Source organism: Podarcis cretensis (genome assembly GCF_951804945.1).
Source record: "Podarcis cretensis genome assembly, chromosome: 14".
Lineage (NCBI taxonomy): Eukaryota > Metazoa > Chordata > Lepidosauria > Squamata > Lacertidae > Podarcis > Podarcis cretensis.
Window position 1 is genome coordinate 16,604,731 of NC_137183.1, and position 15,967 is coordinate 16,620,697.

General features: G+C 44.7%; 1 protein-coding gene and 1 long non-coding RNA gene across 2 annotated transcripts in view; both read right to left on the reverse strand.

Annotated features, from left to right (window-relative positions):
• Positions 1–15,967, reverse strand: part of HOMER2 (homer scaffold protein 2) — an 80,079-nt gene that overhangs the window by 7,007 nt on the left and 57,105 nt on the right. Inside the window, exons 4-7 of the mRNA XM_079954353.1 lie at positions 12,561–12,653; positions 11,318–11,457; positions 6,471–6,627; positions 4,624–4,734 (exon numbers count right to left, since the gene is read on the reverse strand). Coding sequence (XP_079810479.1) covers positions 4,624–4,734; positions 6,471–6,627; positions 11,318–11,457; positions 12,561–12,653 — 501 coding nt within the window. The remainder of the gene's footprint in view (positions 1–4,623; positions 4,735–6,470; positions 6,628–11,317; positions 11,458–12,560; positions 12,654–15,967) is intronic.
• Positions 1,567–2,089, reverse strand: LOC307202686. The gene is made up of 2 exons (XR_013832972.1): positions 2,026–2,089; positions 1,567–1,936 (listed from the first exon to the last, which is right to left on the reverse strand). It is a non-coding gene; the product is annotated as an uncharacterized lncRNA (long non-coding RNA).

The window sequence follows — 15,967 nt, forward strand, 5'->3', positions numbered from 1 at the left end:
ATGTCTGTCCAAGGATGAAGAACCCCTACTATTCTGAGCCAAAAGTCTTTGTCACTTAATCACTTGCTGTAGGTCTCTGTTTATTACTACCTCAATCCATTTCCCCCCTTCCCACCTTGTGTAATATGAATTTTTATGTGTAGGTGTAACTGTGTGTGTGTGTGTGTGTGTGTGTGTGTGTGTGTGTTGATAATTTAATGAAGAACAAAATAGCTTGGATTCTTGGGAGTCAGATAAATGCTTAGGGTTGTGATAAAATAAAATAAAAATGAGTTGGTGTGAGTGCAAAACGTTTTAACTTTCTAATATATGAATTATTCATTCTTGTGTAGCCACCCCCTACACGCCCCCTTGTGCAGGGTCCAGGGGTGGCCCAGGATGTTTTGCCACTAGAGGCGAAAACCCTGGCTGTGATCCCCACCTCCTGCCCCTCTTCCCACTGTCGCGTACTTGCCCCCTCCTGCTCGATCCTGCTGCTGTGCTCCTCTACCCCAGGTGAACTCGAAGAGGGTGAGCAGGAGGAAGGCAGTGGCCCAGGAGCAAACAGAGGAGCTGCCACTTGAGCATGCTGCTGCAGCCGCCAGGGTTGTGGAGGTGGAAAGCACTGAGAAGCAATGAGTGCCTGGCAGTGGCAAGAGTTGGGAGCCAACCACCAGGTGCCCAGCAGTGGCAAGAGGCAGAAGGTAGCAGCAGGGGCACCAGATCATAGCTGTCAACTTTTCCCTTTTTTTAAAAGGGAAATTCCCTTATTCCGAATAGGATTCCTTGCAAGAAAAGGGGAAAGTTGACAGCTATGCGTGGCCAGCTCCACCTGTGCAGGGGGGAAGTGTGATGGTGTGGGGAGCGGTGGGACTGCTGCTGGTGGAGAGGCGACGGGAGGTGCAGCCCCAGCTATTAGCAGTGGCTTCTGCTCCTCCTCCTCTCAGGGTGATGCCCTCTCACAGCTTGCTTCAGACTGCTTCGTGGACTGCCTGCCTGTGTTGCAGGGTCCAGGCTGGTTTATAAGGTGGATGGGTGGTCCTTAAGGTTTCGTGGTACCAAGCTGAACTGAACCCAGAAACTAATTGGGGGTTTTGTGTGTGTAAATTCCAAAAAGGGACGCGGGTGGTGCTGTGGGTTAAACCACAGAACCTAGGACTTGCCGATCAGAAGGTCGGCATTTCAAATCCCTGCGACGGGGGTGAGCTCCCGTTGCTCGGTCCCAGCTCCTGCCAACCTAGCAGTTCAAAAGCACGTCAAAGTGCAAGTAGATAAATAGGTACCGCTCTGGCGGGAAGGTAAACGGCGTTTCCGTGCGCTGCTCTGGTTCGCCAGAAGCGGCTTAGTCATGCTGGCCACATGACCCAGAAGATGTACACCGGCTCCCTCGGCCAATAAAGCGAGATGAGCGCCGCAACCCCAGAGTCGGCCACAACTGGACCTAATGGTCAGGGGTCCCTTTACCTTTTACCTTTAAATTCCAAAACTAAACTCTATTTGTGTGTCTGCCTCGGCCCCATCAAGCCACCTTAATCCCTTATTCCAGTTCAATGAATATATGCATGCTACAACAAGAAGGTTTGTGTGTGTGTGTGTGTTTTGCGCTGTGTCACCATTATCCTAAGATGTCAATCTTCCTTCCAGCTGCAGCTGCTGAAAGCAGGAAGAGGCGGGTGGGGAAACAAGAAGGAATAGATCTGAGACAGCCCCAACAAGTTTTCCAGACAGCTGTTAATTCAGCACAATGCAATTGTCTGTCAAGGACCAGGAGTCAGGTTCCTCTTCTGCAGGTGAGGAAGAGTCGAGGACTCTGAACAAGAAGAGGAAGGGCACACAGGGACAGCTTCAGAAGCACTGCTTCCCAATGAGCCTGTATGGCCAGAGCCTCTCTGGTCTGAGAATGTGGCACTGTATCAGAGTTTTGGATTCCTAGAGTACAGGACAAGCACTGCTCTACCTTAAAACCTGCTCTGCCCTCATCAAGCCTGAGCCTCGCCTTACCTTCATCCAGTCAGAACATTGTCCTGCATCCAGCATGAACATCACCTTGCCTTGACTTGCCCCTAGCATGAGCCATGCCTTGCGTTCAGCCTAGGCCTTGTTTCAGCACAGAAAAGGGTCGTATCTTTTAGTAATGCTCTATTCTGCCTTGGTCAAGCCGCACATGGAGTAAGGTAAAGGTAAAGGACCCCTGGATGGTTAAGTCCAGTCAAAGGCGACTATGGGCTTGTGGTGCTCATCTCGCTTTCAGGCCGAGGGAGCCGGCGTTCGTCCACAGACAGCTTTCCAGGTCATGTGGCCAGCAGGACTAAAACAACTTCTGGCACAACGGAACACCGTGACGGAAACCAGGGAGCATCGAAACAGCATTTACCTTCCCACTGCAGTTGTACCTATTTATCTACGTGCACTGGTGTGCTTTCGAACTGCTAGGTTGGCAGGAGCTGGGACAGAGCAACGGGAGCTCACCTTGTTGCGGGGATTCAAACTCCCGACCTTCTAATCAGCAAGCCCAAGAGGCTTAGTGGTTTAGACCACAGTGCCACCCGCGTCCCTGCTCTATTCTGCCTTGGTCAAGCCACACCTGGAGTACTGTGTCTAGTTCTGGGCATGCTCTACCAACTGATCTAGGATATTGACAAAGGGAAAACATATGCAGAGGGCAGCCAAGATGATAAAGTGGCTGGAAACCAAGCCTTATGAGGAACAGTTGAGGGAGTTGGGTATGTTTAGAAGAGAAGACTGAGAGGTGAAAGGATAGCCACCTTCAAATATCTAAAGGGCTGTCACATGGAAGATGGGGGAAGCTTGTTTTCTCCTGTTCCGGAGGGCAGGACCCGAACCAGTGGATTAAAATTACCAGGGAGGTGATTCCAACTAAACTTTAGGAAGAACTTTCTGATTGTAAGAGTTACTTGACAGTGGAACAAACAGCCTCAGAAAGTGGTCAACTCTTCTTCATAGGAGGTTTTGAAGCAGCAGTTGGATGACCATCTGTCAGGGATTCCTTAGGCGTGATCCCTGTGTTGCAGGGGGTTGGACTAGATGGCCCTTGGGTTCCCTTCTAACTCTACAATTCTATGCTCTTTTTGTTTTGTCCCTTGTATTGAGCAGATGGAGTTGAAACCAAGCAGGAAATTTTGATATAGACTTAATACAACGCGCAACAGCTTTCAAGAGATCTGTTTAAACGTCTTCCAACACTGGGTAGCTGTTGGATTGCAATAGCCTGACAACGCTGTGAGGCAGGTTAGGCTGAGAGGCAATTGACTGCCCCAAGACCGCCCAGTGAGCTTCAAGGCCAAGTGGTGATTTGGTCTCCCGAGTCCCTAGTTTGACACTCTAATCCAAGGGTCCCCAAACTAAGGCCCGCCGGCCAGATAAGGCCCAAGGGACTTGTTTATCCAGCCCGTGGTGACCCTCGCCACCGCTGCCCGCTTTTACCGGTGCTGCGCTGCATGGCTTCCCACTTCCAGGTCGGAGGAGCACTGGAAATAGCTTGTGCGCATGCGCAAGCGTTATTTGCACATGCGAAAGCGTTACAGTGGTGCCTCGCAAGACGAAATCAATCCGTTCCGTGAGGCTCTTCGTATAGCGGTTTTTTCGTCTTGTGAAGCAAGCCCATTGACAGCTTAGTGGATTAGCGCTATTAGCGGTTTAGCGGCTTTTAGCGATCAGCTGTTAAGCGGCTTATCAGAGGATCAGCTGATAAGCGGCTTAGCGGCTTAGGAAAAGGGGGAAAAAAGGGGGGGAAACCCGCAGGAACTCGCAAGACATTTTCGTCTTGCGAAGCAAGCCCATAGGGAAATTCGTTTTGCGAAGCGCCTCCAAAATGGAAAATCCTTTCGTCTAGCGGGTTTTCTGTCTTGCAAGGTGTTCGTCTTGCGGGGCACCACTGTATTTCCGGTACACATCTGGGTCGGAGGAGGCCCATGCACATGCGCACAAGCTATTTCCGGTGTTCCTCCGACCCAGAAGTGCACCGGAAATAGCGTGTTCTCACATGTATGGGCACGCGCTCCCCTGCCCTCCACACGATTGGCACTGGAGACACCGGCTCGAGGTGCGGTAAGTTTGCTGACCCCTGCTCTAATCGCTGTATCACACTGTGTCTGGTTTCCTCTGCATAGAAGAAAAACACCTTCCTCACACATTTCTCAAAGGACAAATCCCCAGGGTTCTTTGGAGGAAGCTTGCAGTATACACGTACCTTAAGAAGGGTACCAACCATCACTTCTACCTGCCCCTGTGGGTTATCTAACCCTCCCAGCTCCCCCAGGAGGGCTCAGTTTGCTCACTTAGAAAAGAAAAACCATTCTACCCAACTTAAAATTTTTTCCAGCTTTTGTTACTACATTAAAACAGAACACCAAAAAAAAAAAAAAAAAGAGAATCACCCAAGGTAAAACAGACAGAGCACAAAAGCCTAATGTTTTGCTAGGAACCCATGGTATTTGCAGGAGCATCAGTCATGTCATTGTGCCCAAAGCCTCCAGGGCTTGCTCAGCTTCTAAAGCAATCTGCATTAGGGTTTTTTATGTTTTTGTTTTACAAGTACTGTGGAAGCGGATTGATTCCCCAAAGATGTTGTGGCTGCATGTCCGCAGCTTTAAGCACTTCATTACCATTCTTTGTTTTACATACCAGCTCCTTGTCTTGTAGCTCTGTTTCCAATTCCTGGAGGCGCCTGCTCAGCTGCACATTTCGTTCTCTCTCCTTATCTATTTCATTGCACTGCTCTTCCAGTTCGTCAATCTTAAAGAAGGGTTGAAAGGAGCCAGTCTGAGTTCCCAATCCACTACAAATACTTATCATTTGCTTTTCACGTTTTTAAATAATGGAAACGTTGCAGGAAAATGAGGAGATAGCAGCAGGTTGCTGAAGGGGCTGGGGAAGGCCTAGAGCAGAGTTTTTACCAAACTTGGGGCTCCAGCTGTTTTTTGGACTGCAGTTCCCATCATCCCTGACCTGATAGCTAGGGATGATGAGAGTTGTAATCCAAAAACAACTAGAGACTGATTTAAAGCACTTGTTTGTTAAGGGTTGCTAGAAATTGTAACTCTGAGGGATAAACTACAACACCCAGAATTCTTTGAGGGAAACAGTGTTCTTCGGATGTGCTTTGGAGGGAGAAGCAACTACAGCAAAAAGGCTTGTGTATAGGTCAGCTTATGAAGCCAAGATGCAATCATCCAAATGCAGTCAGTGTGCTCAAGCTGCAGGTCCTTATGAAGGAAAAAAGAACTCATCTCTGCATAGTTCTCCCAGCACTCAGCGAAGCTGCCTATCCCCACAAATCAAGTTCAGTGTTGTGGGATTCTTGCCAAAAGTAGCATTGTTGGAAACCAAAAAAACCCCTGCTGTCAATATACTTCTGCCAGGAGTGCGTGGGTCAATTAAAAGCTTTTGAAATATTGCACCATATCATTTAGTGGCAGTGCACACCACTATTCCTGGACTGCTCCAAAATTTACACCTTTTTGTTATTCTCCCCTGACATTTACATCCAGTACATCTAATATTGGGCAAAGCAGTTTTTTGTAGACAGGAATGATTGTCCCTTGACCTCTCTCCCTCCAGCAATTTTTGGACTATCCCAGGGCAACTCAGCACAGCTAGGTATGCGTGAAGCGGCATCAGGATTTTTATATTGGCTAAAATGCATTTTAAGTTCTCAACTTTTATTTTTGCAAGTTGCCAATGCATTACATAAGTGAAATAAATGGATCTACCTCCAAGGTGTGTTAATAGGCTAGCTATTAAGTATAGATACTAAAATATTCATCCCAGAGTAATAACCAATTTATTTGTTACCTCAAATGCTTCAGACCCCTATTCTTCTCACAGAGCTATACAGTGGACCCTCCGGATACGAATTAAATTCATTCTGGAGGTTCCGTCCGCAACCCAAAAAGTCTGTAGAAAGACGCACCACTTCTGTGCATGCACATGGCGCGATTAGCGCTTCTGCCCATGCGTGCATGTGGCGAAACCCGGAAGTATACACTTCTGGGTTTGCTGCGTTCATAACCCGAAAGTTACATATCCAGAGTGGTACGGAACTAGAGGGTCCACTGTAGTTCCTTGAATGGTTTGACAATAAATCTCTCTTCCCAAGGAACCCTCAGAACCCTGCAGTTCTTGTCCAGTACTCCAATACTCTCAGGTCCATGGGCCCCTCCTTTGGACATGCCCTCTCCTCAAGCCACACCCCTGACTAGCTGCTGCTGGTGCTGCAGCAACATCTGATGTTTCCTCTTCTGGAGCCTTTGCCCTGAGCCCTGTCTGGAGCTCTCCAGGTACCATTGAAGCTTTGCCTCTGTAAATTCCCCAAACCATCATTCAGAAGAGAAGGTTTCCCAAAAGGAAATGCAGCCCTCAGGGTTGGAGAAGTTTCCTCACTCCTCATCTAATCATTACAGCACACTGGCATGTTTTCTGGCTAATAAAATTAGTAAAGCACCACCGTTTCAATTTGCTGCATCCAATACCTTGCTCCTAAGTTGATCGTTCTCATCTTTGCAGATGGAAAACTGTTTCTTCCAGTGTTCTATGCTGGCTGCAGATTCTTGGAGTGCAGAAGTCAGTCTGGCATTGCTCTCCCTAAGACTGTGCAGTTCTGTTTCCCATTTCTTTACATTGGAGGAGCTAAAAGAAAGGGGGGGTGAGGAATCACACAAACATTGGAGATTTCTCTATAGTTTTTTTCTATAGACCAGATAAGAGGCACTCATTATGCAGCATATAAAATACCTCAGAACTGGGAGGGGGAAGTAGTTTGAAATATACATAATCCTGGGAAAACAAAACTCCGAGGTGGCTTTCACCTCTGGAAGCTAAGGCCCGAAAAAGACCCAATATGGAGGCCAAATGGCCAAAATATTGGGAAATATTAGAAAAAGATGGAGACAATTGGAAATTGCAGAGTTTGGAGAAAATGAAGGATAAAGTGCGAGACTGGTTACATTACGCTCAGATTAAAGAAGTCTTTAAAAATGATAAAAAGGTAGGGTTCCAGGTGGAGAAATTGAAGTTGGAAACAGAATTGTTAGAACCAAAGACTAAGGTATTATCAAGAATGTATAACTTGCTGTTAAAATGGAATACACAAGACGAAATGGTTAAATCGGTTATGATAAAGTGGGCTCAGGACATTGGGTATAATATTATGTTTGAGGACTGGGAAAGGTTGTGGACCACTGGGCTGAACTTCACTGCATGTAATGCTCTGAAGGAAAATGTAATGAAAATGATATATAGATGGTACATGACCCCAGTTAAACTTGCCAAAATATACCATTTGTCTGATAATAAATGTTGGAAATGTAAAGAACATGAAGGAACATTCTTTCACCTCTGATGGACCTGCCCTAAAGTGAAGGCCTTCTGGGAAATGATATATAATGAGTTGAAAAAGGTATTTAAGTATACCTTCACTAAGAAACCAGAGGCCTTCCTTCTGGGTATTGTCGGCCAGAAGGTCCTAAAGAAGGACCGAACATTTTTTATGTATGCAACAACGGCAGCAAGGATACTCATCGCTAAGAGCTGGAAAACTCAAGATCTACCCACACTGGAAGAGTGGCAGATGCAGCTGATGGATTATATGCAACTGGCCGAGATGACTGGTAGAATCCGAGACCTGGGAGAGGAGAGGGTTGAGGAGGACTGGAGAAAATTCAAGATTTATTTACAAAAATATTGTAATTTGGTTGAATGTTAAGGATGCTAGATCATAAATAACTGCCCACCACTGAATTAGATCTGATTTTGACGATAAGTGAGATGAAGGAAAATATAATTTTTTTGGAGAATTGTTAGATTTTATTTAAATGAGCAGAGATAAGATTGTAAACAAGTGGGTAATTTGCTTGGAAATTTTTTTTTTTTGTAACGATGTAAGTGGGAGCGGGAGATGTGAGGGAGTCCAAAGAAGTGACGAAATTATGTTATAATGTAAGTAATGTTGTTTATTATTTATGCATTTGTATTCAAAAAACTTTAATAAATATGTAATTTAAAAAAAAATGTCAAAGGTGAACCAAGAGAGAAAGAAAAAAAAAATGAAATATACATAATCCTGATTAACAGGGATGGATTAAGCATTTTTAAGATTAATCACACACACATATTCCAGTTCCCTCCCTCTCTCTCTCTCTCTCTCTCTCTCTCACACACACACACACACACACACACAAAATCATTCAAGTTTACTACAATACAACAGCTCTGTTCATGGTATAATACTTTCGTATTTGGTGAATATTACTCATATTCATATTTATTGTTACAGCAGGTCAAATAAAAAAACTTTATACCTCATGAATTGTGTGCCTTATTATGCTAATCTTCTACAAACCTATTCCAGTTGTGCAAAAAAACTTTTTTTTTTGTCTCCCTTCTTGCATCCTTATATAACTTGTAAGCTCTGTCATTATGAAATAGCCATACTTTCTCAGTTCCCACTCTCACCTTATAAGTTTATAGCCATTTGCTATGTCCAGCCTTCCAAGCATATTCCCAAACTGCAAACGTAACTTGATTACTCAAACCCTTGCAACATTTATTTTGGGCAGCTGTGGAACCAGGGAGTTTCCTAAAGAGAAAACATGTGCCATTTTGGCTGCTTTCACCCGGGCAATTTACTGGAATGGTCACACTTTGCACACCTACTTTGTGGCGGCAGGGTGCTAGAGTAAATGGCCTTTACGTTCTTCTTTTGTTCTTAATACTAGAAAATCTCTCTCATGGAAGTCTTTTGTTCTTAATACTAGAAAATCTCTCTCATGGAAGGCTGACTGTTAAACACCTCTCTCGTCAATATCATAAATACATCTGAGGGCATAACAGTGTCCAAGAACAGTATCGGTATTGTCCCAGCAGGACAAATATATGTGGCGTGGCGAAACTTCTCTGATCCTCTTTAAACAGCATAAAGGTATAAAGCCTCTTAGCGAAACAAAACAAGGCACACAAAGTGACCCAAAAGCTTCTCTCTGTCTCTCTCTCATGCACAGAGCACTATTTGTATTGCTCTAGTATTGGTGGATCACAGTAGACCTCCTACTTATTTGATTTTGGCTTCCAACAAGTTTGACCATGTTTGGGTGGGCCTGTGTTAAAAGGGCAGGGGAGGAGATTGCCACATGGGGAACCTCCAGATGTTCCCAGCTCCCAACTCATATCAGTCTCAGCAAGGATGGGCAGTGCCAGGGATTGTGGGAACTGGAGTTCAACAACATTGTGCACCACTGTAGGGAATGTTTAAGTCAGAGCATGGAGTTGAAAGGAGGATGGACTGGAAGCAGCAGCCGAGACCACATAACACCGGTCCTGAAAGACCTACAGGCACAATTCAAAGTGTTGGTGCTGACCTTTAAAGCCCTAAATGGCCTCGGTCCAGTATACCTGAAGGAGCGTCTCCATCCCCATCGTTCTGCCCAGACACTGAGGTCCAGTGACAAAGGCCATCTGGCGGTTCCCTTGCTGCGAGAAGCCAAGTTACAGGGAACCAGGCAGAGGGCCTTCTCAGTAGTGGCATCCGCCCTGTGGAATGCCCTCCCACCAGATGTCTTAAGAGAAAAACAACTACCAGACTTTTAGAAGACATCTGAAGGCAGCCCTGTTTAGGGAAGTTTTTAATGTTTGACAGACTACTGTATTTTAATATTTTGTTGGATACCACCCAGAGTGGCTGGGGAAGAAATAATTATTATTATTATTATTATTATTATTATTATTATTATTATTATTATATGAGCCAGTGTGCTGTAGTGGTTGGGGGATTGGGCTGGGACCTGGGAGACCAGGGTTCAAAGCTCCATACAGCCAAAAAGGTTTATGGTTGACCTTGGGCCAGTCATAGTCTCTCAGCCTTACCCATTTCACGGGTTGCTGTGAGGATGAAACAGAGAGGGAAGAGAACCTCATGTGTCACCTTAAGCTCCTTGGAGGGAAATTGGGGCAACTGACAGTTGCGATGGTGGTGGGATTTTATTTTATTTTTCAGCTGACAATTTGAAAAACAAGAGGGTGGTAATAGGTTTAAGAAGTTACTAGTTCTAACTGCATATCACCCTAAGCTTCACATTACTGTGAATTTGGTTTTTTATACGGTTCCTCCAAAAAACACTCCCTGTCAGGTTTATACCTTGGGTAACTGCTATGTTTAGAGGGCTTGGACACTTACCCTGATATTAACACCCTGATATTAACACATGCTGCTATCACAGTAATAATGTAGAACGACTTTATCCAAACATGTTTGTAAGACATGCTTGTATTATGTGAACTGCAGAGCTAAGTTTATAACACGTCACAGTTACTGGTGTCCAGAACACACCAATCCATTTAAGAAATAGGCAATATCATAATAAAAACCATATAAAAAAGCAAGATTTAAAAGAGCAGCCTGTTAAAAACACAATTAAATTAAAAATGGATTACAACACAGCGAAGCAGGAAAAAACAATCAGCTCAGTAGGCCAAACACCTGTTTAAATAAAGAGGATTTTTGCCTTCTGGCAGGAGAATATCAACAAGAAAACTAGATGAGTTATCTCAGCAGGGAGTTTCAAAGTCAAATCAGAGCCCCCCAACTCCCATAGGATAAAGTTAGCTCTCAACTCCTGCTTGCTATTTAACCACGCATTTAAAGCAAATGACTTCCCACAAAGAATTTGGGAACTCTGTGTTGCTGAGGGTGTTGGGAATTGTAGTTCTGTTAGGGGAAACTACAGTTCCCATGATTTGGGGGGGGGGGTTGTGCTTTAAATGTGGTGTGGATCTGCCCCAAGAAGTAGCCGTTGGTGCTAATTGGGACAGACAGGGTGGAAAGCAGGGAGGACCAACAGTAGGGGGAGCCAGAGCGCAGCCACTTCCCTGACTGTTTGTAAGTAGGCAGTGACTGGCTGAGGGCAGACTGAGGTTGTTTGGGCAGTGCTTCATCCACCCTAATAGCCCAGCCCCCACCGTTAGTACAAAAGAAGTACCGTATTTTTTGCTCTATAAGACTCACTTTTTCCCTCCTAAAAAGTAAATGTGTGCATCTTATGGAGCAAATGCAGGCTGCGCAGCTATCACAGAAGCCAGAACAGCAAGAGGGATTGCTGCTTTCACTGCACAGCGATCCCTCTTGCTGTTCTGGCTTCTGGGATTCAGAATATTTTTTTTCTTGTTTTCCTCCTCCATAAACTAGGTGCGTCTTGTGGTCTGGTGTGTCTTACAGAGCGAAAAATACGGTACTCTCCCACTAAAAAGCATGGGCACTTCTTTTGGCCTGGGAACGCAGTGACCAACAAATAGCCAACAATAATGTAAGTCATGAAAGCAGCTTCACCTCTGGGCTAAGGCAAGTTTCAGTTTGTCGTTCTCTGTTTTCAGTTGTGCATCTGAGGGACCACCATGCGATGCCTTCTCATCGTCCGTTCCATTGACGCTGGACGCCCGGGTAGAACACGGAGTTTCGCGGCCTGATTCCTGCACAAGGCATTCCGCAAACCAAAAAAAATGTTACGATAAAGGCCTGCTGCTTCTCAACGTGCTACAACACGGTGCAGAACCCCCGCGGGCGTCCCCACCATTTTCCAAGCGACCCAAAGGGAACACCTTCTGCAAGAAAGGATAGTCATTGTATTTCAGAGGGCGGGTCAACGCAATCGGATCACTTGGCAAAATTGTTCCTGGACTGTATCACCTCAGCTTTGAATGCTACTGGAAAATTATCCGTGCACAAAGATTTTCAAGCCAGGCTGGGAGATGGCTAGGCCCAAACTCTTCTCCTTAAGATGCAAAAATTTCTGTCTCAGGGGCAGGCCGAAGGTAGATTTGGATCTACTGGTAGATTTCTAAGTGGTTTGCAGTAGATTTCAAAATGTCTCTGCCTACCAATGCTTTAACAAGTTCAAGTAAAAATTGAAGTAAAAAAAAAAATCTATCATGGCTGGTCTTGTGTTAATTGCTTCTCTCTTAACATCAGTGTCCCTTGCTTGTCAAATGAGAGTACTAATTGGCTGCCATATGTCTTCATTCAGCAATGTGGGCCAGTTTGGGAGGGTTGTGTTAGAAGCACTGATGCCTGGAAACTTACAGGTAGATTTGTATGCATTCCAGTGTGCAGGTAAAACTGGCTTCACCATTTTGTGACTGGCTCTTGCTTGCAGACCTTGACATTCTAGCAAAACAGAAAAAAAAAGATCCCGCACCTCTGAATTCTCCCTGCTATGAGTGCAAATGAAGGGAGTTCTGGAGATGCCTTTTTTAGGGATAGCGTGCCAAATGTGTGACTCCCTTTACCTAAGGTCAGAAGTCGTAAAGTCCAGGAACAGCTTTCTCAGATCATCCGCTGTATGTGGCATCTGCCATCCGCCTAGGCATTAGGTCTCAAGCAAGTAAGCAGATCCACCAAAAGCAATTGCCAAGAATCATTTTTGTTGCTGCTGTTAAAATACTTTATTTCTTTGCTAACGCTCACCTGAAGCTGACCTTGGGTAGCATTTTCAACTGCTCTTCTCTTTCACAAAATCCATTTTCAAATCAACGAGACCATGTTCCCATATTCCACATTCAGATAAATCACTTACTTGGGAATGATTGCTGGAAGTCTCTGTTTTTTCTTGAGACCGGTCTCTTGCCAGTCTGGCAGCTTCTTTCACCTCTTGAAATTTCTCGGCAAACTGAACATAAACACATAAGCAAAGTGTTACATTAGGACAGCCGCAAATAACAGCTTACTCTAACTGATTTTAAATTAGCCTGAATGAATTATGAAGGTCCATAGAGCAGGCGTGTTCAACTTTCAAGGGACTGAGATCTACTCACACTATAAAATAACTGGCAGTGATCTACCAAAGTTGTTGAGCTTTTATATAAAAATATATATATTTGGGATGGGGGTGGGGTTTCCGCGATCTACCAAAATCTACAACATACCCCCCATGATCCACCAGTAGATCACAATCTACCTGTTGGACGTCCCTGGCATAGAGAAAAGGGAGCTTTAAGGTATTCCTCTGGGGCCATCCAAAACAATCAGAAATTGAGGTGGAGGGGTTCTAGTTTTGTTTCTATACAATGAGGTGCTGGTGGGGAACCTCAGGCCAGTAAAAATCAGGCTCTCCTATGCCTGTTAATATATATATTTAATTTGCATGTTATTGGTATTCAGTTACAAATGAATTAAGATATAAAAAAGGAGAAACGAAAAAAATTCAGCAGCAACAACAAAGGGTACGCAAAAAGATATATAGCCGCAAGCTGCATAATTAAGATAACGTTTAAATGTGGCCCTGAGATGATTGCAGAAAGCACACAATTAACATCTGGATGCTGAGAGCCTGAATCAGAGCTCCAGTTGTGTAACACTGCACACTGGCAGATCTCCTTTCCTCACAGATTAGCTGCAAACTTGGCTAATTCTGATATATAGAAGGTCAAAATTAGAGCCAAATCACACAGGATGCAAGATAATATATCTATATATCTATTTATTTGTTTCCTATACCATCCTTGTGTCTAGCTGGGAGCTCAGAGCAAGGTAAAGGGACCCCTGATCATTAGGTCCCATCGTGGCTGACTCTGGGGTTGCGGCGCTCATCTAGCTTTATTGGCCGAGGGAGCCGGCATACAGCTTCCGGGTCATGTGGCCAGCATGACTAAGCCGCTTCTGGCAAACCAGAGCAGTGCATGGAAACGCCGTTTACCTTCCCGCCGGAGCGGTACCTATTTATCTACTTGCACTTTGACGTGCTTTCCAACTGCTAGGTTGGCAGGAGCAGGGACCGAGCAACGGGAGCTCACCCCGTCGCGGGGATTCGAACCACCGACCTTCTGATTGGCAAGTCCTAGGCTCTGTGGTTTAACCCACAGCGCCACCCGCGTCCTAATATATCTATATATCTATTTATTTGTTTCCTATACCATCCTTGTGTCCAGCTGGGAGCTCAGAGCAATGTACTGCATCATTAAAATGCAAATTCAAAAACACTGTATTAAAACTGATTCTAAAACTCTCCATACATGCAATGCAACCTAATTTAGAACTGTCCTTCCCTCCCTTTCTCTTAACAGGTTGGAGGGGGGGGTGTCCACATTTGACTGATGCAACAATGCTGTGATAAGCTGTGGTTCATACTCCCCCTGAGCTATTTCCCTGATCTAAAGACCACTGCTCATTCAATCCTACAAGGGGAAAAGTAAAGGTTCAAATAAGATGGGGAATAGAAGGGGAATCTCCTGCTCCCACCCCTGGGTGTGGTGTCCACGCCCAGTTCTGCTCTTGAAACGTCAATTTAATGAAAGAGAAATGTCTGTGATGGTTTGAGGCGAAGGCAGGAGTGACAGGTAATGACAAATAATCATTTGAGAGCACATTTGGGGCATGTGTGTATGTGAGGAAAGAGCCTTAATAAATTCTTGCAACTGACCATGAATGTAATTTGGCTGTCAGCCTTACAGTAACCTCTGGCCTCAGACATCATAAAAATAATGGATGTGAGGCTGTTAAATGTTGAAAATTTATTGCTGGGTTTAGGGAGCAACAAGAATACAGATCCATTATTTCATTATTGTCATCCCATTGCCTAACTAATGCATGTCCTATTGTACAACTTACCTTAAGGTTGCACAATTCTCATTAAATAAAATAAGAAAATATTATCCCTGCAATGCTTAGGGTCTCAGAATCCTGATCTGGATAAGGAATCCACCCCCTTTTAAAAATGCAAAACCAGACAGAATCACATGTTTCCATCTTGCATAAGTCTTCCACAGATTTTGACATTTAGCCTGCATGAAATTTTTATGATTCTTGCTTTGTGTGGGATTTAATGATGCAAGCCAGCAGGGAAAGCTACAGCTTTAAGAAGATGAGCCTATATCAAAAACTGTTTGCAAAACCTTTGAACTTCATTGCAATCCCATGCAGGCACAATTATAAATGACACTGAAGTCCAATTAACAGTTATTGCCGCATCCTCCTTCTCATTTCTATGGACCAGCATGTCATTACTACTGTAATTTACTTCTTCCCAAATGGTAAACTAAGGCTCAATCAGAAGAATAATTTCTGACTTAGCTGGAGGGATCAACAGTGGTGGGCTTCTCTCTGTTTAAAAATAAATAAATCTGGAAATTGCTGCTTTAATTAATTCACAGCAATCCACATTGACAAAAGTTTGTTATTTGTGCATTGTGGGGCATCTCTTTAAGTTACATCTACACCATGTACAGTGGTGCCCCGCAAGACGAATGCCTCGCAAGACGAAAAACCCGCTAGACGAAAGGGTTTTCCGTTTTGGAGGCGCTTCGCAAAACGAATTTCCCTATGGGCTTGCTTCGCAAGACAAAATGTCTTGCGGGTTTTTCCGACTCCCCCCCCCTTTCCCCCCTTTTTCTAAGCCGCTAAGCCGCTTATCTGCTTATCCGCTAAGCTGATAAGCCGCTAAAAGCCGCTAAAAGCCGCTAAAAGCCGCTAAGCCGCTAATAGCGCTAATCCGCTAAGCCGTCAATGGGCTTGCTTCGCAAGACGAAAAAACCGCTAGATGAAGAGAATCGCGGAACGGATTCTTTTTGTCTTGCGAGGCACCACTGTATTTAAAACACCTTTTTACCACCTTAACGGTCACAACTTCCCCCAAAGAATTGTAGGAACTGTAGTTTACCCCTCACAGAGCTACAATTCCCAGCATAGTTACAGGCTATAGTTCCCATGATTATTTGGGGAAAGCCATGCACTCTGAATGCTATTTAAATCTACGGTGTGGAGCAATATAAACAATTCTGATAAGAGCAGAGCACATCATCCCTAAAAGTTTATCACAAATTTCTGATGCTATTGCACCATCACTACAGTTATTACACTACCTACTTTTTGAAGTTATTTCACAGTTACTCTAGGACAGGGGTCAGCAACATGTGGCGCATGGGCTGGATCCGGCCCATGAAGACTGTTTTACCGGCCCATGAGCCACCCCCGAACCGAGCCGCCCAC